The following is a 24,550-nucleotide window of genomic DNA, read 5'->3' as shown; positions in this document are numbered from 1 at the left end:
TTTAATCACAGATATGAGTCTCGTTATCAAGGTCTTCCAGTTCATTAATTTCGCCATCCCTGGTTCAAAGTGTAAAAGAGTCCACCTGTCACTTAACAGGCCAGTATATAAGGCCCTGGAACGGCACAATGCGGCATCCATCCTTCAGACTCCAAAAGTCCAACATGATGAGACAGACCGTCCTGGTTCTGGCGCTTGCTGCCTGCGTGCTCGGTAAGTATCACTGCTGGATGAAGACCCTCTCTCTCAGCTTCTGCAGACATTTTATTTAAAATTTAAAGCTTTGCATTTAGTTAAGAAAATATTGTTTTAATGTAATTACACAAAAACAATAAGACAAAAAAGCACGACATACCACGAAGGAATTATCCGAATGGTACGGGAATCGGTAGATGTGACGTACATGTACAAACAAATGGCTACAATTTCAGAAAAAAATGGCTGATTTTTTCACGAGAAAGAGGTTCATAAATTGAGCAAGTAAATAACACGTTGGTCCACCTCTGGCCCTTATGTAAGCTGTTATTCGGCTTGGTATTGACTGATAGGGTTGTTGGAAGTCCTCCTGATGGATGTCGAGCCAATAGTGTTTGAATGGCGCTACATATCCTGAAAATCCCGAGCTGGTTGGAAGGCTCTGCTCATATTGCCCCTAATGTTCTACTTTGGGAGAGACCGGCGAACTTGCTGGTCCGGGCAGGGATTGACAAGCGCGAAGACAAGAAGTAGAAACGGTTACCTCGTGCGAATGGGCATTCTCTTGCTGAAATCTAACCCGGATGCCTTGCCATGAAGGGCAACAAAACGGGGAGTAGACCATCGTCGACGTACAGCTGCGCTGTGAGGACGTCTCTGACGACAGCCAAAGAGGTTCTGCTACGAAATGAAATGCCAGCCCAGACCATCACTCCTGATTGTTGGGTCGCGTGGTCGGCGACCGTCAGATTGGTATCCCTCCGCTGTCCAGTCGTTTCCAGACACGTTTTAAAAATTGCTTATCGGGGATCAGTTCGAAGCGGGAGTCATCACTGAAGACAATTCTACTCCAGTCAATGAGGTTCCAGGCCGAGTATTCCCGACACCACTGCAAATGGGCTTGGTGGTGTAGAACGGTTAATGGTAGGCGCCCAAACGGACGCCATGAGCTCAGCTTCCTTTCTGTAGGCCGCCTATTAGAGGTCACTGAAGCACCAGTTGCCCGTCGGATCGATGATAATGATGAATCCGGGCCTCTGTGCGGCTTTCTGAGGATTGCTCCGTCTTCACGTTCTGTCGTCTCTCTACGACGACCGCTAGCATCTTGACGCTTTCGGCTATGGTCCACCTGCTCCCGCCAACATCGTTGAATAGTGGCATCGCTCGTATTCAGATGTGGAGCGCTTGGCCGATTACTATAGCCGTCTTCCTTGAGCCCAACTACATGTCCTTTCTCAAGTGCGGACATCTGTGTATCATGTTGATGCGCCTGTCAGGGAGCCAAAGTAACTGTTCAGTTGAGTACACGAAATGAAATTCGCTAAGACTTTATGCACAGGTATCGACGTGTTCCCTGTTTACTATGCTTGCCAGCAGTGAAGTTAAATTGTTCTAGTTTACCATTTTCCCTCGATACTTTTGCGAATATCAATTTGTGAAGAATTTGCATAACTACTTCGTAGTTCGTCGTTTCTTTATCTTAGAGTATATTTGAGGTGAACAAGAGCGCAGTCATTTCTTGAGAACCATATACGATGCGACCACTGTTGGGTCTTACACCACTAATAGATTTATCGGAAGCGGGAAATATTTTGTCTGTTGCAGGAATTAAAGCGACGAAATTCCAGAAAAAGGGGACGATTTCTTATATGTATTTGTTTTTGATTCAGTATTATCACGCAACCCAAATACAACATTCCCCTCGTTTGAGATTACACACGTATGCAGCTAAGGACACAGAATAATTATTAGTTTACTCATACTGAGTGTCAAGGGGCGATCTGTATAACCTGGCACAAGATGTTTATCTTGTGCCAGATTACACAGATCTGAAGATGGTAACACGAATTTACCGAAACCAGTCATCCATAATACACTGTTTAATTGTGATCCTTGCTACGAAGTTTTTCTTCTCCTAAGAAAACACAGAATAGTCTCTGTGAACACGTCCTTCGTCGGCAACACTTAACGTTTCGTTAGTTTGTTTGTCATATATCAGACGCGGGCGGTGGCCCGCCTCACTTCATAGAGTTCATTGTGGTGTTTGCTGTGTTCCAGCGGCTGAGCTGCCCGTTCGTCGCATCCCACACAGCGGTCCACAAAGGAGGTTCGGCCGGGTACACGGACGCATCGTCGGCGGCTCGGATGCCACCTTAGGTGAGTTACTGCACCCTACATACTCCCAAAGACAACTGTTTATCCTCTTGTGTGCTTTTGGTTGGTAGCAAAACATGTGTGATAACGGGCCTGTGAAGACGAAGAATCTTGCAGGCCTAATTACTAGCAAGGTAACGTTGCTCAAGACGGTACGAGGTTTCCACAGCTACTTTTGTTGGACCTTAGGGCAATCCATGAATTCAGCAGCTATGGATTTCTTTCACAAAGACAGAGACAAGTTTCACACAAGGAGAGCAGCTTTAGCTTCTGGCTTCTGCATTACTTCAATGTCTGAGTCTACGACGAATGGTGCAAAGGAGTCTTGCTGAAGTCACAACCATTTCGCGTACCCACAGCAAATGTTATAGCACTTGTACGTAGTTACTACCCTCAGACTTCAAGAAGAATATAATAATTCCAATCCCAAAGAAAGCAGGCGTTGACAGATGTGAAAATTACCGAACTATCAGTTTAATAAGTCACGGCTGCAAAATACTAACGCGAATTCTTTACAGACGATTGGAAAAACTGGTAGAAGCTGACCTCGGGGAAGATCAGTTTGGATTCCGTAGAAATATGGGAACAAGTGAGGCAATACCGACTCTACGACTTATTTTAGAAGCTAGATTAAGAAAAGGCAAACCTACGTTTCTAGCATTTGTAGACTTAGAGAAAGCTTTGACAATGTTGACTGGAATACTCTCTTTCAAATTCTGGAGGTGGCAGGGACAAAATACAGAGAGCGAAAGGCTATTTACAATTTGTACAGAACGTAGATGGCAGTTATAAGGGTCAAGCAGTGGTTGGGAAGGGAGTGAGACAGGTTTGTAGCCTCTCCCCGATGTTGTTCAATCTGTATAATGAGCAAGCAGTAAAGGAAACAAAAGAAAAATTCGGAGTAGGTATTAAAATCCATGGAGAAAAAATAAAATCTTTAAGGTTCGCCGATGACATTGTAATGATGTCGGAGACAACAAAGGACTTGGAAGAGCAGTTGAACGGAATGGACAGTGTCTTGAAAGGAGGACATAAGATGAACATCAACAAAAGCGAAACGAGGATAATGGAATGTAGTCAAATTAAATCAGGTGATGCTGAGGGAATTAGATTAGGAAATGAGACACTTAAAGTAACAAAGGAGTTTTCCTATTTGGGGAGTAAAATAACTGATGATGATCGAAGTAGAGAGGATATAAAATGTAGACTGGCAATGGCAAGGAAAGCGTTTCTGAAGAAGAGAAACATGTTAACATCGAGCATAGATTTAAGTGTCAGGAAGTCGTTTCTGAAAGTATTTGTATGGAGTGTGGCCTTGTATGGAAGTGAAACATGGACGATAAATAGTTTGGACAAGAAGAGAATAGAAGCTTCCGAAATGTGGTGCTACAGAAGAATGCTGAAGATTAGATGGGTCTAACACATAACTAACTAGGAGGTACTGAATAGGATTGGGGAGAAGAGGAGTTTGTGGCACAACTTGACTAGAAGAAGGGATCGGTTGGTAGGACATGTTCTGAGGCATCAATGGATCACCAATCTAGTATTGGAGGGCAGCGTGGAGGGTAAAAATCGTAGAGGAAGACCAAGAGATGAATACACTAAACAGATTCAGAAGGATGTAGGCTGCAGTAGGTACTGGGAGATGAAGAAGCTTGCACAGAATAGAGTAGCATGGAGAGCTGCATCAAACCAGTCTCAGGACTGAAGACCACAACAACAACACGTAGCTACTGCCGAATTTCGAACCAAGATAAACACCCTGGGTACTTTACGTTGCACTTTCTGGCTTTATTAACCTTTGCAGTGCCAAGGCATTTTCCAAAACGCGCCTAAACAATGCCCTCTCTTAAAAGAATACGAAAAACAGATTTCGTTAATTTCTGCTGAAATATGCTAAAAACATACTTTTTCAAGTGGTACTGATGAGTAAGTAGGATTCAGAACCTGACAATGCCTTGTAGCACACACGTAGCAATCTCAAATGCAAATGCAAATTTCGATCATTGTCGTTGACTTTTACTCCCAACACACTTTTTAAAGAGAGACTGATGTGTAAGTATTGCACCTGGAAATACTGAATACGACGTTCATTAGGGAAAGGGACATCTAGTGCTGAGACTTAAATTTTTGGATCAAATATAACTAAAATATGGGAAACATATATGTGGAAGCTGGTAGAAGAATCAATTCAAAACATTTATTTTTTCAAAATTATGAAGTACAAAGTAACTGACTAGATTACAATAGTTTCATAATGTGGGCATAAAGTACCCGCCTTGGTATTGCGAGGGTTAAGCGTCCTCATTGCTTTCCTGAATAGTATAGGGAGCCCCTTTGGCGTGTAATCATCTTTCTCATCAGAATAATCAGAAACAAAACGCCAAGTTGTGAGAGGCCGTGAGACGTGGCAGAAGCCCCGTCTCATATTTCTATCTTACTCTGAGTAATTCGATTTTCCTCTCTAATTGCATGCGGTGAAACGTTGCTATTCCTTCACACGTGGACTTCCCACGCAGTGTCTCTTGTCACCCGGGTGGTCCGGTGACAGGCAGGCTCTGCTGATCTTGAAAGGGTTAAGCCGACGGGTGTGAGGGAGTTGAGTGAATGCTTTCCAGACGCCGACATTGTCATAATAGCGGCAGAGACACGCCCGCAGGGCCCTGGAGGAGCGGCTGGGCTAGAGGTTCCGTTACTTCGCAGAAACTTAGCAAAAACACTTTCTGGCGGGCTACCAGTGAGGCGTGGGAATGACTTGTGTACTCAGGCAGTCTTGGTGGGCAAATTCCCGCGTTTTCTGCAAAATCGTAACTGCGATTGGCTTGCTCAGGGCATAGCTCTGTGACGTAGCAAAATCGGCGCAGAAATTGGCGCCAAGAATCTCCATTGGTGGAATGGTAGTGCTTCGGCAATAGAGTGGAATTTTCCGCCAGTTTTCGAGTTGCTGATTGGAACGTTTAACCATGGCCACTGTCGTGGGGGCAGGAATGTTATGTGTTCGGCTTGTAGGGTGCTCTTGAGAGGAGTCGGCTCTCGCCTTTCAGTCGGGGTAGGTTACAAGACTGAGCTCTCGCTGCTCTGGACAGGCTGCCTTCCGTTGGCTGTCTAATATACTCTTATTTGATTGTAACTGTTTGACGAAGTTGCTGAAGTTTCGACTTCAACGTAACTTTCCGAGTACAGTTGGCAATTGAGCATTCTGCATACAAGCGGCCTATGTTGTCTGTCTTGAGCAGTTTTGGCTAAAGGTGACTGTATCGGAGTTACTGTGTGATTTCGATTGTTAAAATCAATCACTGTACCGTCAGTGATGGTGTGGCGAGCCTTCTTCGTCTCCCTCAGAGGCGCATTTGTATTGCTAGGAAGTCTTTAGTCTGAAACAACCAGACCAGGATAATTTGTTTCGAGTTATACTCGCGACATTGTCATCACCACGACGGGACGTCGAAGCAACCAGCCATCGCCTCCGGTACACCAGGTCGTGTTCTTGCAGTTAAGAAGACAGCTTGGTAATGTATGTCCGCAGCACTGGCAAAGCAGGCAATTTTGCTAGGTGATAATCAGAGCTCATTAGAGCGCGCCTGTTCGTCTTTTCTAACTTTGTTCTGTCTTGGGCGTTCATTGTCTTGAGTTCTTACTACTGTAACAGCAGTTAATGTTGGGTTGGCTGTGTGTTTCTCTTAAGATTTGAGTTGCAAGGAATTGGCTCCACATACCACTTCGTCATAAATGTCACAATCTAGTTTAGGGATAACTTCACCTTCACAGCATTTATTTGAGTATCCAATTTGAGCCAATTTGATGTATTGTAAATGTTTCATGTGTTTTATTTATTATTTTGAGTTTAGTCATAATAAATCATATTGTTATTTTGGACAGAACTTTCATTCTGTTAATCGGTAGAGCAACCATATCATTTCTCACTACGTTAATGAAACTTTCCCTTATTTAACTTATATATCAAATTAAATTATTGCAGGTGCCAAACTCTTTTCTACTCCACTTGCAGGTTCGATTACAGTCAGTTCGCGTTTCTTTTTAATCCATGTACAACAGCAAAAGTTGGAGTTAGAATAGGGGGGTGGGGGGCTTAGAGCATCATTTACATATGTAGATTCTAGAAGAATTTAGTGTTAAATACACTGCTAGCCCCGTGAGGCTATGATGGCAATATGGCATCCATTCTAGACGCTCCCATCGAGGATGCAACTCATAATTTTCAGCCAGAAACGGGGCCATGAGTCACATAACACAGATGAAGATTTAGACGAAAAAAAAAAAAACAATGATGCATTTCATTTGTGGCACATCAGTGTTACTCTTGTCCGTTCTATAAACATGAATCTACAGTTCTCTGCAGCATACGTTTTCAGCTATTCGTTCAACTTGTGCCGTCCTGTACGACGGCGTCTCATCTTCTATTTAAGGTTTACCAAATACTATCATATTTATTATATTCGGTTGGTGCAAAAGTTTGTAGCATTTTTGTTTTGCATGTTGATAGTCCGGTTGCTATCGGTTTATTTATCGATTGTCATTTTTTATTTGTATTTTACTGTTGCTATCTCAGTTAGCATACTGTCATTTTGTCATTTGGAGATAGTGAGTGGAGCAGTGGACACCAGAAAATGGAGTGCCAAGTGGAAAAATCGAAACATTTCCGACATATTCTTCTGTCTGAACTCAACAGAGGGGTGACAGTAGCGTAGGGAGCCAGAAGCATTTGCACCGTTTATGAGGATAATGTCACCGGATAGAGCAGGGCAAGAAACTGGTTTTCTCGTTTTAAGAAGGGTCGTTTCGGCATTGGTGGCTCTACACGTTCATGAAGAAATTCAGGGTTTGATGAAGGTCGTTTAGACGCATTAATCCACAATGATCCACGTCACTGAACTTGAGAGGTGGCACATGTGATGAGCTGCGATCATTCCACCACCGTGCGACTTTTGCATGCAGTGGGGAAGGTTCAAAAATCGGGTGTATGGATGCTGCACACTCTAATCCAAAATCACAAAAACCAGGGGGGGGGGGGGGGGGGGGGTGGCCAAATGTGCGTCTCTGTTTGCACGTCATCAACTGACTCGTGAACAACACCGACCATTCCTGTCCCGTATTGTCGTTACTGGTAAGGAGAAATAGAGTTCTATGCTAACACAATGAAAAGAAAAGAATGGTTGAGCCCAAATGAAGCAGCTACATGAGCCCAAACAACGCAGCTGCACTCTGTACAAAGACCAGCACGAATCCACAAAGGATAACGTTATGCAGTTATGCATCTGGTGGAAAAGCGAGCCGGCCGGTGTGGCCGTGCGGTTCTAGGCGCTTCAGTCTGGAACAGCGTGACCGCTACTGTCGCAGGTTCGAATCCTGCCTTGGGCATGGATGTGTGTGATGTGCTTAGGTTAGTTAGGTTTAAGTAGTTCTAAGTCTAGGGGGACTGATGACCTCAGATGTTATGTCCCATAGTGTTTAGAGCCATTTCAACCATGTGTCTCTGTTGTGTTTATTAAACTTATGGAAAAACACTACGAAATTACTCACCAACCAAATACATGCATATAAATGGTGTTCGCAGGCGTGTTACGTACGTAACATTTGTTCTTGTAGCCAATCAGGCTCTGTAAAACAGTAATTCTTAGAACTGGCAGAGAAATAAACGTCATCGACAAGGCGAAATCCATAAGGTTTCAGAATTGCACCGGAAGAAAGCTTGAATTCTCTTCTTGTCAATTTTGAAGAAATAAAGATTAGGGCTTAACGCTCTGTAGATGGTGAAATCATTACAAAGATACCAAGATCATGTTAGGGGGGAATGGAGAAGGAAATCAGGCGTGCCCTTTCAAAGGAAACGTCTCGTGTTCGTCTTAATCGATTTATGGAAGACACGAAAAGCTTAGATCCTGGTCCCAGAAAGGGGCTTTGTATGGCTGCTCTCACCGAGCGGGGTGGCGGAGTGGTTAGCGCACTGGACTCGCATTCGGGAGGACGACGGTTCAAACCCGTCTCCGGCCATCCTTATTTAGGTTTCCCGTGATTTCCCTAAATCGTTTCAGGTAGATGCCGGGATGGTTCCTTTGAAAGGGGACGGCCGATTTCCTTCCCAATCCTTCCTTAGTTCGAGGTTGTGCTCCGCCTCTAATGACCTTGTTGTCGACGGGACGTTAACCACTAATCTCCTCCTCCATGGCCGCTCTCCCGAATACGAGTCGTATGTGTTGTTACTAAGGTACGGCGCTCTGTATCGGTGGTATTGAGGGCTGTTAAGGGGGATAGGACGTGAAACGGGCCGACTTGGAGCAGGAGAGGCAGCACAGCACATTTTATTTTCTGCTGTCTATACTTTTACAAATAAATTCATAAAACTTTGTCAGCATGACCAGGAAGGATTCAGGATTCACACTCATAGCAGTGGAAGTGCAAAAACATAACAAAATAAATTTTTTTTAGATACGAAATTTCATCATTTTTTCACTTACTGTTGGCTGCATTTGGTGCTATAGCTACATTTTTCTTCACAAGTAAGAGAGATTCTTTGATGAATTTAGCACAGCATACAAACCATACTTACAAGTGTATGAAACTCTAGAATTTTCCAAATCTATTATAAACTGTGGTAAAAATTGAGATAATTAACTACAAAATTTGATTATTTTCTAAACATAAAGTTTAAAACGTAACAGCTCATTCATTTTTTCATAAATTAAATAGATTGTAGAGTTTCAGACACCTGAAAGTATGGTTTGTGTGATGTGCAAAATTCATCGAACAGTCTCTCTTACTTATGAAGTAAAGTGTACCTATAGCAACAAATGCAGCCAATAGTAAGTGAAAAAATGATAAAATTTCACATGTAAAAAAAATTATTGTGTCCAAGTCGGCCCGTTTGACGTCCTACCCCCCTTAATGTCTCTCTGTGGTGGTGTCAGATGCCGTGCTTTTATAAGGAGTGTGTGTGTGGACTACAGCAGCTGTCTCCGCCTGTGCAGGCCAGTTCCCGTACCAGGTGTCGCTGCAGTGGGTGATGCTCGGCATTGCCTCCCACACGTGCGGTGGCTCCATCGTGTCCGCCAATGCTGTCGTCACGGCGGGGCACTGCCTCGACCCGGCAGTCGGCGGCTACTACGAGGTGAGTGGCTCACACAGCGCTCAGCTGTCACAAGTCACAACTAGGCGCCAACAGAAACGTCTGCCAAGTCTGTCTCCAACAAGAAGGAACAGAAAATTTAAACGTTGCCCACATGTAGCACGTTCTAGACTTTCCTGCAACATTCGGTGCAAGAAGCACAAAATCTTACTCTAGAGGGTCATCATCATCATTATCACCATCGGAATGTACATAATAGGATGCGCTTTTTGGTCCGTTCCGTGTGCTTCATAATTGGTAACGCCATCTCTTCATTAGTGTTCCTAACGATCTTTCGCAACTTGGTTTATATTGGTTTAATGATACTTGCGTCTGGCATTCGGCTTATGCGTTTTTTCCACCTTATCTGATACTGTGTCACTTATGTTGTTCGTATTTTGTACAGCTATAATGTCATAATTACTCTTGATATCCATTAAAGTACATCCACTCACGTGTCTAATGAAGTTCATTCCACTCGCTTGTACCTCTTTTTGTAAGGGTCTAGCTTTCGTAACCATACAGCAGTGCCTCCCGAGGACAGCCGCTTTACCATGGCGAGGAGGTTTGTGCACTCCGTCAGGGCTGCCAATCTTTTTTCAACGAAATCGGGACTTTTACGAAACCTAGACAAAATGCACATACGACTTAGAATAGAATTTACTTTCATCTGCGTTGTCGAGGCCCACAGTTGAACAGACGTTCTCTGTTTTGCAATGTTTATGTGTTTTTTAACTTCATTTTCATCTTCATGATAAACACGGAAATACGAGAGGTACACAGTTTTGTGTTGGCAGAAGAGCCAACGAGTGAAGGGCGAAATGCACGCGTTTTAGCTCACGCAGGCTGGCGTGAGGAGGGAAGAACTATACTGACGTGAGGTCTGGAACATGACAAGGAATGATAATCCAGAAATCGGTCACAATTAGTTTGATACTTAACTGTAATCCATTAGTGATGAACGTCGCTCTTGACGGTACATGAGTCACAATATTACCTGTTCAGAAGACATTCTTGAAGTAATTATAGTAACTGAATATGGCGCCTTGCTAGGTCGTAGCAAATGACGTAGCTGAAGGCTATGCTAAACTGTCGTCTCTGCAAATGAGAGCGTATGTAGACAGTGAACCATTGCTAGCAAAGTCGGCTGTACAACTGGCGAGTGCTAGGGAGTCTCTCTAGACTAGACCTGCCGTGTGGTGGCGTTCGGTCTGCAATCACTGATAGTGGTGACACGCGGGTCCGACGTATACTAACGGACCGCGGCCGATTTAAAGGCTACCACCTAGCAAGTGTGGTGTCTGGCGGTGACACCACACACAGTCCAGTGGGCATCATTATCATATTCACCTTTTCGAAGCCACGAGTAAACTTTACACGGTTCAAAAATGGTTCAAATGGCTCTGAGCACTATGGGACTCAACTGCTGTGGTTATCAGTCCCCTAGAACTTAGAACTACTTAAACCTACCTAACCTAAGGACATCACACACATCCATGCCCGAGGCAGGATTCGAACCTGCGACCGTAGCAGTCGCACGGTTCCGGACTGCGCGCCTAGAACCGCGAGACCACCGCGGCCGGCTTACACGGTTCACTCGCGAACTTAGTTTTCAACTTTTGTTTCCTTTTCGACACAGACACTTCCCTAGTTTCGCTGTCTGCTGACGAATTCATATTTGTGAAAATACCTCACTAACGAAACTGCACAACACAACTTAGTTGTTCCTGCAGAGAATGACTAAGCACCGCTATGGTCGACTTCGGACTAGCTACTCGAAAACAACAGCTGTTGAGTCAGGTTTGCCAACTTAGCTCTGTGACTAACACTAAAAGCAGAATTTTAAATTTCAGGAACTTTTACAAGATTATCCCTCAGTTTTAACTCCATACTGAGCAATTTAAAGCGGAGACCACAATATTAAATGAAATATTGTCCATTTTTATGCGATCGCGAGTTTTTCCTGTCCCGACAAATTTTATCGGAAGTTGAACAGACGTTCTCTGTGTTGCAATGTTTGTGTGCTTTTTAACGTCATTTTCATATTCATAAGAATCACTGAAATTTGAGAGGCACACAGTCCAGTGGGCATCATTATCATATTCACCTTTCCGAGGCAACGAGTAAACTTTGCACCGTTCACTCGCGAACTTAGATTTCAACTTTTGTTTCCTTTTCGACACAGACACTTCTTTAGTTTCGCTGTCTGCTGACGAATTCATATTTGTGAAAATATTTCACGAACGAAACAGCACAATACAACTTAGTTGTTCCTGCAGAGATTGACTAAGCACCGCTATAGTCGACTCCGGATTAGCTACTCGAAAACAACAGCTGTTGAATCAGGTTTGCCAACTTAGCTGTCTGACTAAAACCAAAAGCAGAATTTTAAATTTCAGTAACTTTTACAAGCTTGTGCCTCGGTTTTAACTCCATACTGAGCAATTTAAAGCGGAGTCCGCAGTATTGTGTGAAATTTTGTCCATTTTTATGCGACAGCAATTTTTTCCTATCCCGACAAGTTTTATCGGAAGTCGGGTTTTCAGCTGGATATTCGGGACAGTCCCGCCTAAATAGCAGCCCTGCACTCCGCTACGACCCAGGGAGCAGTGCTGGTGCGACCTTAAGCTTCTGGCAGGACCACCCCAGCCAGGCAGGTTTCTTGAGCAGGAGTCAGGCGAAGAGCGGTCCAGCACCTCTTTAAAATGATCTACTGCACGTTCTTGTACTCCAATCCGAACCATATTAATTTACCAGTTTTCCGAAGTGATCCTCTCAGTTTTCCAAATGGTTCAAATGGCTCTGAGCACTATGTGACTTAACATCTGAGCTCATCAGTCCCCTAGACTTACAACTACTTAAACCTAACTAATCTAAGGACATCATACACATCCATGCCCGAGGCAGCATTCGAACCTGCGACCGTAGCAGCAGCGCGGTTTCAGACTAAAGCGCCTAGAACCGCTCGGCCACAGCGGCCGGCCTCTCAGTTTTTCTCCCTGTCATGGTCGACTGGAGATCTGTCAGTCTTTCATCGTGATTTTAAAACTGCTAGTTTCCAGTGATTAATTGTGTTATTCGTGGCTTCACTGCTCGCCAGCCTCGAAATATGCTCCCTAGTTTTCTGCTTATATCTTTGACTTTGGAATTTATTCACGTGTGGTGAATACACGAAGAAAATTCTCGCGCATTGTTTGTATCATTCTGTGAAGATGTCAACGGCTAGTGGAAAAATGTTCAGAAAACGTGTGAATTGGCAGATGTAAATGAAGAACAGATTAAACTCAATAGGAAACATTGTTTTAATGTCTTCAACGTTGGAAGGACCAAGATGTGCCAACGCGGCTGATCCACAGAACCCCAGCTAATGTTTGCACTTTCCCCTGTTACTAATGCGTCCAGTAGGAAGCTCAAAGACGCTGAAAATATGTATAAAGTGCTTGAAAAGGGCAAGGAAGTTTTTGAGATTCTCGACATAGTAAATTTTCTGAAGTTGTCGAACAGAATCAGTGTTGCAAAATGGTTCAAATGGCTCTGAGCACTATGGGACTCAACTGCTGAGGTCATTAGTCCCCTAGAACTTAGAACTAGTTAAACCTAACTAACCTAAGGACATCACAAACATCCATGCCCGAGGCAGGATTCGAACCTGCGACCGTAGCGGCCTTGCGGTTCCAGACAGCAGCGCCTTTAACCGCACGGCCACTTCGGCCGGCTCAGTGTTGCAAAAAGTGTTGTATGTTTGTACTAATCTGCAGTATAAGTAATGACAGTTGCAAGTTTTCCAATTCTGATTCAGTGAAAATCAATGACAGTTCAGTTTATTATGTGAACATTAGATTAATGTATGGGCTGCGAGCTATCGGTAAATGAAGACCAGCGGGAGCTATGCTGTGTGGTGTAACGAACCTTCCTCCACCACCTTCAAAATTTGACATGTACAACTATGCATTAGGCTCTGCAGCGGAGGATGAAGCCCATGACACTGTGCGTGAGGTTGTAGAAACAGCAGTCAAAGAAAATGAAAATTCCCGTGACCTCAGTAGCTTTCGATGGTACATAGCACGAACGGGGTCATACCTCCAACAATGACATTGTTATAGCTACAAGTGTTGACATTGGAAAAGTGATTGATTTGGCTATTATGTCAAAATACTCTCGCTGTGTTAATAAAGTGAATAATGAACATAGAGATAAGTGTACAGCAAATTACTTAGGCAACAGTGGTGGTGTGGAGGTTGCTAGAATAAAAACAATATTTGATCACTCTTCTCAGTGGTATAATTTACGTTATTTTCATTATTTGGGGGATGGTGATTCAAAAGCCTTCAAACGTGTAATGGAAAGCAAACCACATGGAAACAACGTTGAGATACAGAAGCTCGTGTGTGTGTGTGAGGCAAGTTCACAAAAGGATGGGAGCTAGACTTAGACGTCTAAAGTCGACAATGAAAGGAAAAATGCTCATCTGATGAGCGGTTACTGAACTAACTGCTACTTCTCACTAACTGGTTTTTTCTATCAGTTAAATTATTTTTTGCAGCCTCTAATCGTCAAGTGAAGACTCTATAGTATGATAAGTAAAGAATATTGCTTTATGTTATGTGCTTTTAAATAGAACTTAATTCACATCCCAGCATTAAGTTCGTGTGGTGAGAGATAATTCTCAGCAATGAAGTGGATTAAATCCCTCGAAATACTCAAGTTCAGGAGAGCCTTTGTTCATTGGCTATTCTCAGCACTGAAAACTCCTTTCTTGCAACCTTGCGCCAAAGCCCGCCCTTCTAATATGATGTGATAGATACCTTTGGGAGGAAAACTAGGAGGATCAAAAATGGCTCTGAGCACTGTGGGACTTAACTTCTGAGGACATCAGTCCCCTAGAACTTAGAACTACTTAAACCTAACTAACCTAAGGACATCACACACATCCATGCCCGAGGCAGGTTTCGAACCTCCGACCGTAGCGGCCGCGCGGTTCCAGACTGTACCGCCTAGAACCGCTCGGCCACTCCGGCCGGCCTAGGAGGATCGATCTGATATACAAATAATAAGTTTTCAATAAACAAGACCCACTCATGGTGGCACATAGGTGCTGAAATATGTTTAGGTAATAAGAAGAAACAGTATATCATTGCGATCGTCCATATACCTACCTTGAAAGAGTCAGGAACTAATAAAGAGGAGTCACATTTTGGGCCCCCAGTGGACAAAAAGTTGTTCCCTGTCGTGGCTGATTAAATTTATAGAAAATTTATCGAGAATGCTCCCTAAAAGGAATCAGTGTATCTCATCCATGCTACTCTTCAATAAGTCATTATTCGTTTCCATTCAAATATTCCTAGTCAGATACACTCAAACAAACATTAAAAGAAAATGAGGAAACTTTCAAATGGCTACATTTTATTCTACGGAATGTTTTCTGCTTCCGGTGGGCCAGCAGATCGGTAGCACGTGTACGAAACACAGTCTGTAATCTTCAAGAATTCTTTGTCATTTTCAAGACCTCCCATTTTCTTCCTCCTTTATTCGTCACAACCACGATCCGCGCCTTTTTAGACAGTCGTCATTTAGGGTATTACTTTATTCTTTGCTCAGTAGTAAAACGCGTTATAATCATTTCTGTTTTGTTAGGGTGATTGGAGGACGTGGCTCAACATCTTTGGTTATGGCGCAATATCATTTTCCATATTAAGTTATAAAAAGTCTATACTGTCTTTTCAACTGAGAATGCGAGCCGAAGCTCATCAATTGTTCTGTTACGTCAGCTATTCATTTGTTGAATGAATCAATAGCACATAGTATATGTTTAAGATGGGGTCCCAGACATTTAGTCTTATCAGTGTTTTTGAAAACAATGACAGCTAAAACTCTTGTAGGAAATGGGAAGAGCTCTCTGTGATTGTGTCTTCTGTTGTGTGTTTTAGGCCGTGGCCGGCATCAACTCCCTGACGTCTGACTCGGCCATCGAGCAGAGGGTGCAAGTGGCGCAGGAGATAAGGCATCCATCCTACCAGGAAATTGAGTGAGTGATACAGACACTGTTTGCGATCAGCGTGTTCGAAATGTGTAACAGCTTTAGTAACGTCTCACCAATGATTATACATAGGATCTCTTTCACTGCGATTTGATTGACAAGCTATACCAACATCTGTTATTGATTGCTGCACACTGAAGCAGTCATAAAGAAAGCAAAACTGCGATCCCTTCCTGTGAAAACATAATGTGAGATATTTAAATGTATTTTAGAGTGTTTAGGTATTAAAATGGATTTCGATGCCAAAGACGAGATCTCAGGAAAATAATTTTAGTCAGTCATAAATCTCGACATGAGGTGCAGGCTATTTGATGATGCAGAGCATCTGTGATAGATGCCCATCCAGGCGCCGATATGAGCCCGAAAGCGCTTGCATTTCAAACTAAACAAAGCAATAAAGATACACTATTGGCCATTAAAATTGCTACACCACGAAGATGACGTGCTACAGACGCGAAATTTAACCGACGAGAAGAAGATGCTGTGATATGCAAATGATTAGCTTTTCAGAGCATTCACACAAGGCTGCCGCCGGTGGCGTCACCTACATCGTGCTGACAGCAGAAATGCGTACCATTACGTTTCCGACTTTGATAAAGGTCGGATTGTAGCCTATCGCGATTGCGGTATATCGTACTGCGACATTGCTGCTCGCGTTGGTCGAGATCCAATGACTGTTAGCCGAACGTGAAATCGGTGGGTTCAGGAGGGTAATACGGAACGCCGTGCTGGATCCAAACGACCTCGTATCACTAGCAGTCGAGATGACAGGCATCATATCCGCATGGCTGTAACGGATCGTGCAGCCACGTCTCGATCCCTGAGTCAACTGCAAGACAACAACCACCTGCACGAACAGTTCGACGACGTTTGCAGCAGCATGGACTATCAGCTCGGAGACCACGGCAGCGGTTACCCTTGACGCTGCATCACAGACAGGAGCGCCTGCGATGGTGTACTCAACAACGAACCTAGGTGCACGAATGGCAAAACGTCATTTTTTCGGATGAATCCAAGTTCTGTTTACAGCATCATGATGGTCGTGTCCGTGTTTGGCGACATCGCGGTGAACGCACATTGGAAGCGTGTACTCGTCATCGCCATACTGGCGTATCACCCGGCGTGATGGTACGGGGTGCCATTGGTTGCACGTCCCGGTCACCTCTTTAGATCCCTGTGAAACCCTACATTTCAGCAGGATAATGCACGACCGCATGTTGCAGGTCCTGTACGGGCCTTTCTGGATACAGAAAATGTTCGACAGCTGCCCTGGCCAGCACATTCTCAAGATCTCTCACCTATTGAAAACGTCTGGTCAATGGTGGCCGAGCAACTGGCTCGTCATAATACGCCAATCACTACTCTTGATGAACTGTGGTATCGTGTTGAAGCTGGCATGGGCAGCTGTACATGTACACGCCATCCAAGCTCTGTTTGACTGAATGCCCAGGCGTATCAAGGCCATTATTACGACCAGAGGTGGTTGTTCTGGGTACTGATTTCTCAGGATCTACGCACCCAAATTGCGTGAAAATGTAATCTCACATCAGTTCTAGTATAATATTTCTGTCCAATGAATACCCATTTATCATCTGCATTCCTTCTTGGTGTAGCAATTTCAATGGCCAGTAGTGTATTTAGCGGAAAATGAAATCTAGCTGTTTTAAGAAAGAACTATATTAGCTTTATCTGTATGACAATACCAACAGCGGTGGATCCGACGGTGAACACTGTGGAACACAAAAACTTTTGTTTTCTTTTCTCCCGTCAGAAAACGACTTCTCATGAAACCTGACTAAACTGCCTCGCATGGCTCCTGCTTTCTATAACGTAAATACGAAATTGATCTATTCCTTACTATATCTTGAAATCTGTAAATTATTCCTGTATACTGTTGCTGTAATATTCACAGGCAAATGCGTAAGTGAGATCATAGAAAATTGTAGTAGCTGAACTGCTATACTACGATAGTAAAATCTTAGATATCATATTCAGTAGAAATTATTTTCTAGAATCGAAATTGTCAGTGTTTCACACTATCGTACCTTCAGACGTGTTCAACAAGTCTGAAGTACATCGCTTCTCGCAAAATTTTAAAAAGCTCGTTAATGTTAAAACAGCTGTCCAAACAGCTGCCTTAAAAACTAATATGACAATGGCAAATGTGTGTCTAACTGGGGTGTGATGTGTTGGGTGTATCACAATGTGCAGCATTCTGCCTGACACATAATCGGCTTCAATGGATTTTTATTTTAAAGCAGTCATTTATTTTCTGGATTTTCCTGGAAGTTTGGATCCCTCAGATTGGCTGAATACTTGTCTATCGGTTATCACCAATACTGCACTATTTAATGAGAGCGGAAAACGGGAAGTTTCTCTTTTATGTTTACAAAGTGAATGGTTCAAATGGTTCAAATGACTCTGAGCACTATGGGACTTAACATCTGAGGTCATCAGTCCCCTAGAACTTAGAACTACTTAAACCTAACCAACCTAAGGTCAACATACATATCCATGCCCGAGGCAGGATTCGAACCTGCGACCGTAGCGGTCGCGCGGTTCCAGACTGAAGCGCCTAGAAACGCATGGACACTGCGGCCGTCTTACAAAATGAATGCTAAAGAGGCTTATTATATGTTTGATGAAAATTATCATTTTATCGTTTCCTTTCACGAATATATCTACCTGTTCCACACAAACATCACACATAACCTTCAGGCAATTCTCTCTCTCTCTCTCTCTCTGGAATAGTTGAGTGACAAAAGTTAATGTGTAAGCTTCTTTTATTCTTCAGTGGGAATTTGGGCCTCGGGTAGAGACGATGCAATAATCTGGTCCTTTATTTCTCTGTCATTACAACTTAGTGTCCGCGGCTCGTAGTCCTGCGGTAGCGTTCTCGCTTCCTGCGTACGGGGTCCTGGGTTCGATTCCCGGCGGGGTCAGGGATTTTCTCCGCCACGAGATGACTGGGTGGTGTGTGTCTTTCATCATCATTTCATCCTCATTCACTCGCAAGTCGCCGTAGTGGCGTTAAAGAACTTGTGGAGCGGTGGCTGAACCGCCCCGCGAGGGGTCTCCCGGCCACCAAATCCTTAGGCTCATTATCATTACAACTTTGTAATATCGTTAATAGTGGAGTTTCGAAATTGTCATTCTGTCTTTCAACACATAGGGACACTGTTTATGGTACACTTCTTTGACTAGAAGTCAGACGTCCATATGGATCGAGGCACCAATATGTGCAACTGCAGCAACATTACTTTTTCAAAGTGAACGCGTGTGTTAAGATACTCTGATGTTGTTTGTTCCACAGTAACGTCGCAATCAACGACGTCGCCGTCTTCCAGCTGCAGTCCAGCCTGACCCTGGGCGGCAACGTACAGGCCATACCGCTCCCTACCGCTGGATCCGTCCCAAGTGGTAAGACTGTCAACGGTGTCAGCTGTTGTTTTCACGAGTACCTCTCTCTAGAGTGGCGTCACTACTAGAAACTTATGATTATTTTACTCTTTGTGTCATTACTTTCTCTGACCACTAGTTGTCTTCTTCACATGGTCTGAATTCTTCTTTTGTTTCCTACTACTGCTAATTCAGATTACACTGAAACCCCTCGTGAAGCCACACTGCCTGTAAGCCGAGTACTTGCAGCTATACTTGACTTTCTTCGCAGCTGGTTCGTCGGCGACTCTGTCTGGCTGGGGCAGCACCAGCACCGGCATTCTTCCGCACATGCCCGACATCCTGCAGTGGGTCGACGTCAGCGTCATCAGCAACACGGAGTGCGCGCTGCTTCTGGGTGACAGCCCGCTCAACGACGACAATGTCTGCACCGGCCCCGTCGACGGAAGCATCTCCGCTTGCAAGGTACACATGCCACCAGGATCGTCTGTTCTGATGGAGCAACCTACTGTTAACTCACCTGAGCAGTGTTGGATAAGGATATCCTTGAGCGTATAAACATTTGCGTTTTACGCACTGGTTGATGTCAGAAGTATCCTCTGCACACAACATAACAATTATCTTAAATCGTCAATGTGGTACGTTTTGAATTTCAGTTATCTGAAGAATCTATGGTTGCCTTATCGACGTGTCATGAACTCAACAGGTCTTTGGAACTCCCCTGCAGAAATATTCAGCCATGCTGTCTCCACCGAGCGAGGTGGCGCAGTGGTTAGCACACTGGACTCGCATTCGGAAGGACGACGGTTCAATCCCGCGTCCGGCCATCCTGATTTAGGTTTTCCGTGATTTCCCTATATCACTTCAGGCAAATGCCGGGATGGTTCCTTTGAAAGGGCACGGCCGATTTCCTTCCTCATCCTTCCCTAACTCGAGCTTGTGCTCCGTCTCTAATGACCTCGTTGTCGACGGGACGTTAAACACTAATCTCCTCCTCCTCCTCCATGCTGTCTCCATGGCCGTCCACAATTGCGAAAGTGATGCCGTTGCACCATTTCCTGCACTAACTGACATCTCGATTATGTCCCATAAATATTCCATGGGATTCACGTCGGACAATCTGTGTGGCCAAACTGTTCGCTCGAACTGTCCAGAATATTCTTCAAACCAATCGCGAATAACTGTCGCTTGCTGACACTGTCTTCCACAAAATTTCCATCGTTGTTTGGTAACATGAAGTTCACCAATTGCTGTAACTGGTCTCCAAGCAGCCGAACACAAACATTTCCTCTCAATGCTCGAATGTATTTTGACCAGAGAACCCATTCCATTCCATGTAAACAGAGCCTATATCATTATGCAGTCACCACCAGCTTGCACAGTACCTTGTTGACAACTTGGGTTCATGGGTTCGTGGGGTCTGCGTGACATTCAAACCCTACCGTCAGCTCTTACCAGCTGAAATCGGGACTCATTTGACCACGCAACGGTTTTCTGCTAGTCTACATTCCAAGCGATACGGTAACGAGTTCAGGAGAGGTGGTGCAGGTGATATAGTGCTGTTAGCAAAGCTACCCGCGTCTGCTGCTACAGCCCATCAATGTCAATTTTCGATGTACTGTCTATACGGATTCGTTCGTCGTACCTTCCACGTTAATTTCTGCGGTTATTTCACGCAGTACTGATTGTCTGTTACCAGTGACAACTCTACGCAAACGTCACTCTCTCAATCGTTAAGTGAAGGCCATCAGCAAGAACGTTCCCCATGGTGACAGGTTATGCCTGAAATTTGGTATCCTCGGCAAACTCTTGACACTGTGGATCTCGAAATATTGAATTCCCTAACGATTTCCGAAATCTGAAGTCCCATGCGTCTGGCTCCAACTCGCATTCCACGTTGGAAGTCTGTTAATTCCCGTTGTGAGGCCACAGTAACATTGGGCACTTTTTCTCGTGAACGACCTGAGTACAAATCACAACTCCACCAATGCGCCGCCATTTTATACCGCCATCTGTATTTGTGTATATCGCTATCCCATGACTTTCGTCACCTTAGTGTGCGAGGACGTGCGAGGCAGATTGCGCCGCAATCAGTCAGCTACAGACTGAGAATTGGCTTAAAGGGGACTTTCGAAACCACATGAAATTTGTGAGTGCAACCATTTCTACAGTGGATGAAATAAAATGAAATGATAGCATGGTATTTTTGGTCAGGAGACACCATCTGGGATTGATCAGTTTCCTACACATCAATGATGAGGACACCATAAGGTCCATTTTCCCAGCAGAGATCTCTGACCCAGCACGGACTGTAACCCAGGACCCCCTGATCTAGAGACAGCAACGTTAACCACTAGATCATGAGCTGTGGACTCTACAGTAGATAAAATCCATGAGACATAAGTTCTACCGGACAAAATATTAGTCATTTCTTAAAAAAGTACGCTATTCAGTTTGGTGCGCTTTAGATGATGTAAAACTGGTACCAGACAGCCATGTGACCCTCGACCACTAACATAAGTAATGAAAGTGAAATGATTTGATGTACCAGTCTGTCCTCCCCGACATCTTAATGGACAGCGTGACGGACTGCCTTCCTAACGGGCCTGGGTTCGATTCCCGGCTGGGTCGGGGATTTTCTCCGCTCAGGGACTGGGTGTTGTGTTGTCTTCATCATCATTTAATCCCCATCCGGCGCGCAGGTCGCCCAATGTGGCGTCGAATGTAATAAGACCTGCACCAATGTGGCCGGACCTGCCCTGTAAGGGGCCTCCCGGCCAATGACGCCAAACGCTTATTTCCAATTGCATGTACCAGTTTGTTGTACGGAAATAGCGCAGTAAAATGGGTCGATGTGGAGATGTTTCAGGATGACAGAAATATGGTAAGTGTTTTGACGTGCCCTTGACCATATCATAAATGAAGTTCCTCAATTTGTTTGTGTATCAAAGCAGACTGACCAACGTGTCAACAAGGAATGGCGTACTTCTTACAGCTATGTAACATGGAGTAAGAACAATGGTTGCTGATACATCCTAATCGAATGTGACAGGTCAGAGATGTCAGAGTTTTCAGAGACAACCGGTTTCACACGACAGGAATTCGTGCTGTCAATGAATGCATTCCACCATAACCAGGTTCCAAACAAAAGCCGTGAAGGCAGCTGCATGGAATGAGCGTCTGGAGTCGGATATCTCACAAAAGACCATTGCTTATAGCGGCACATACAGCTGCAAGTCTTCAGTGGGCCAAACAACACAGAATCTGGACACAAGCTAACTAAAGATGTCTTGTGCGGAACGACGCGTCATGCCTCTCTTATAACGTTGCAGGCCGTCAAGTGAACCGAGGACCAATGAGACGGTTTACCTGCAGTGTATGGAGGGTGTATTGCACACCACAGGTGGTTTTGCGATGTTCTGAGGCTATCTTTGGTACAGTGATTTTGGACCATTCATTCAGGTACTCCTAACGTGGGAGGCTCTCTTCAACTGTTGTAAGGCATCGAGTGGACCATGTCCCAGTGAGACGATTTACCTGCAGTATGTGGAGGGGGCTGTTCATGCCAGAGGTTGCTTTGCAATGTTCTGAGGATTTCTTTGGCACAGTGAATTCGGACCACTCATTCACGTACCATGAACTAGAACTAGGATGATTATCAGAATATTCTCCGTGACCAAGTGTTGCCTTTTCTTCTACATCTTCGTGGAGGGTATGCTGTGGATAACGACATCGCCTAAGATGACAACAGCTAAGTTCACAGGGCTGCACACATACGCTGGCGCGCTGCCAAGATGGACTTGAGCCGCCTTATCGGCGGGGTCAAAGGTCAAGCACTCACAGAGCTGACGTAACATGCTGTTGCATACTCTATGTCGACAGATTCTAGATGTACCCTTGTCCGTTTTTAAGCTACGCTACAGATCAATTTATTTATGAAAATACAAAGTACAGTCTCCAACAAATTTTACATATTCACAAGTACCTTTCCCTTTAATCCAAATAAATACAGTTTCATTAACAGATATCTTACGTCTATTGCGGGTATACAAGGAGAAGGGTGAGGGTGACATATAAGATGATTTTCCAAAGTCTTTATTTGCATTTTTACAAACATGGTATGTACGATAGGATATGACGTCACGGTCGATGAAGCTTTCCAGTCCCGATACATTGGGTACGCCTGTACCACCTCGTACAATTGCGACGGTTAGCCAACCATTACCATGGGAGAATGTATCGTTCAGATCAATACTGAAGTTAAGTCTACATCCACAAAAGACTGCAGGTCCATCTAGTAGAGAGTGTGCAGCGACAGATTTTATGGTATTTTTCTTCTTGTCAGCGGCAGATGTTGTCATTTCGACGTCTTCAATTGTTTTATATATTGTCTGTCTTGCACGGCGACGATATCTTCTGTAGGGCATCTTGGCAAGACAGACAATATATAAAACAATTGAAGACGTCGAAATGACAACATCTCCCGCTGACAAGAAGAAAAATACCATAAAATCTGTCGCTGCACACTCTCTACTAGATGGACCTGCAGTCTTTTGTGGATGTAGACTTAACTTCAGTATTGATCTGAACGATACATTCTCCCATGGTAATGGTTGGCTAACCGTCGCAATTGTACGAGGTGGTACAGGCGTACCCAATGTATCGGGACTGGAAAGCTTCATCGACCGTGACGTCATATCCTATCGTACATACCACCCTACTGTGTATCGACAAGGCCGCTAAATCAACCAATCTTAGTAGCACATAAAATGTCCAGAAATGCTTCGACTATTGAGTGAAACGTACCAGTTAATGTACCCGCAATTTGATAGCTCTGCGAGATGTAAGCGTCAGTGAGTTGCTTCCATTAGATGTGACCTACCTGAAGAAACTTGTTGGTTTCCGTTCTCACCGAACTGAAACCGTATCAAGGCTAGAGTCAGCGTTATAAGCTACTAGCGTCTTGGGCTGATGACTATTTTTCGTCCATTTTGTTTAAGAAGTCAAATCAACTGACAACTGAGGTGTTTAAGTTGGTCATGTAGTGTAGCGCAGGTTGTTCCGCTGTCTGCGGGTGTACATGGTGAGACTGTGTTTGCTGACTGCGTACTCTGATTGTGCAGGGTGACTCTGGCGGCCCACTGGCCCAGGACGGCGCCCTCATCGGAATCGTGTCATGGGGCATGTGGCCCTGTGGGGCTGAGGACGCCCCCTCCGTCTTCACCCGGGTGGCCGCTTTCACGGACTTCATCAACCAGTACATTTAGAAACCTCATGCCAGACGTGTAATCTGATTTCAGCCGAGAGAATAAAGATACTTCAACCAAAATCTCTCTACTTTCTTAATTATTTTGCAGTGTATTTTTGCTTCCCTGTACCTTCCATCTATCTCTAGTTAAATTAGCAAATCAATTTTGGCATTAACATACCTTAGACCTCTATAACACATGGACCATATCATGTAACACTACACCGTTGAGAACTGAAAACAAATTTTTTATTGATTCTTTATATTATTGCCACGAGCCTCAGATGAATCGCATTTGTAGAAAATTACAAGTAATCTGTACACTGTTCAGAGTGGTCAAGAAGCCACAAATTCAGTTTTTCCTCGCTATTCACATTACATTAATAACTGAGAA

The 24,550-nt window shown here is 44.2% G+C and overlaps 1 protein-coding gene across 1 annotated transcript; it reads left to right on the top strand.

Annotated features, from left to right (window-relative positions):
- Positions 1-128: 128 nt before the first annotated feature.
- LOC126427487 (trypsin-1-like) lies at positions 129-24,175 on the top strand. Its single transcript, XM_050089780.1, has 7 exons — positions 129-213; positions 2,254-2,352; positions 9,336-9,475; positions 15,400-15,497; positions 18,823-18,929; positions 19,180-19,373; positions 24,032-24,175. The coding sequence occupies exons 1-7, from the start codon at positions 129-131 to the stop codon at positions 24,173-24,175; spliced, it is 867 nt and encodes a 288-aa protein (XP_049945737.1).
- Positions 24,176-24,550: the final 375 nt, after the last annotated feature.

Source organism: Schistocerca serialis, chromosome 1 (assembly GCF_023864345.2).
Source record: "Schistocerca serialis cubense isolate TAMUIC-IGC-003099 chromosome 1, iqSchSeri2.2, whole genome shotgun sequence".
NCBI classification, from domain to species: Eukaryota; Metazoa; Arthropoda; class Insecta; order Orthoptera; family Acrididae; genus Schistocerca; species Schistocerca serialis.
Note: the sequence above shows the minus strand (reverse complement) of the source record. Positions and strands in the feature narration are given on the sequence as shown.

Bases quoted from the DNA above. Each gene is read 5' to 3' on its own strand.
- LOC126427487 (XM_050089780.1), top strand. From the start codon at position 129: ATGCGGCATCCATCCTTCAGACTCCAAAAGTCCAACATGATGAGACAG. The intron at 214-2,253 runs GTAAGTATCACT...GCTGTGTTCCAG, and splicing joins GCTTGCTGCCTGCGTGCTCG to CGGCTGAGCTGCCCGTTCGT. The intron at 9,476-15,399 runs GTGAGTGGCTCA...TGTGTGTTTTAG, and splicing joins CAGTCGGCGGCTACTACGAG to GCCGTGGCCGGCATCAACTC.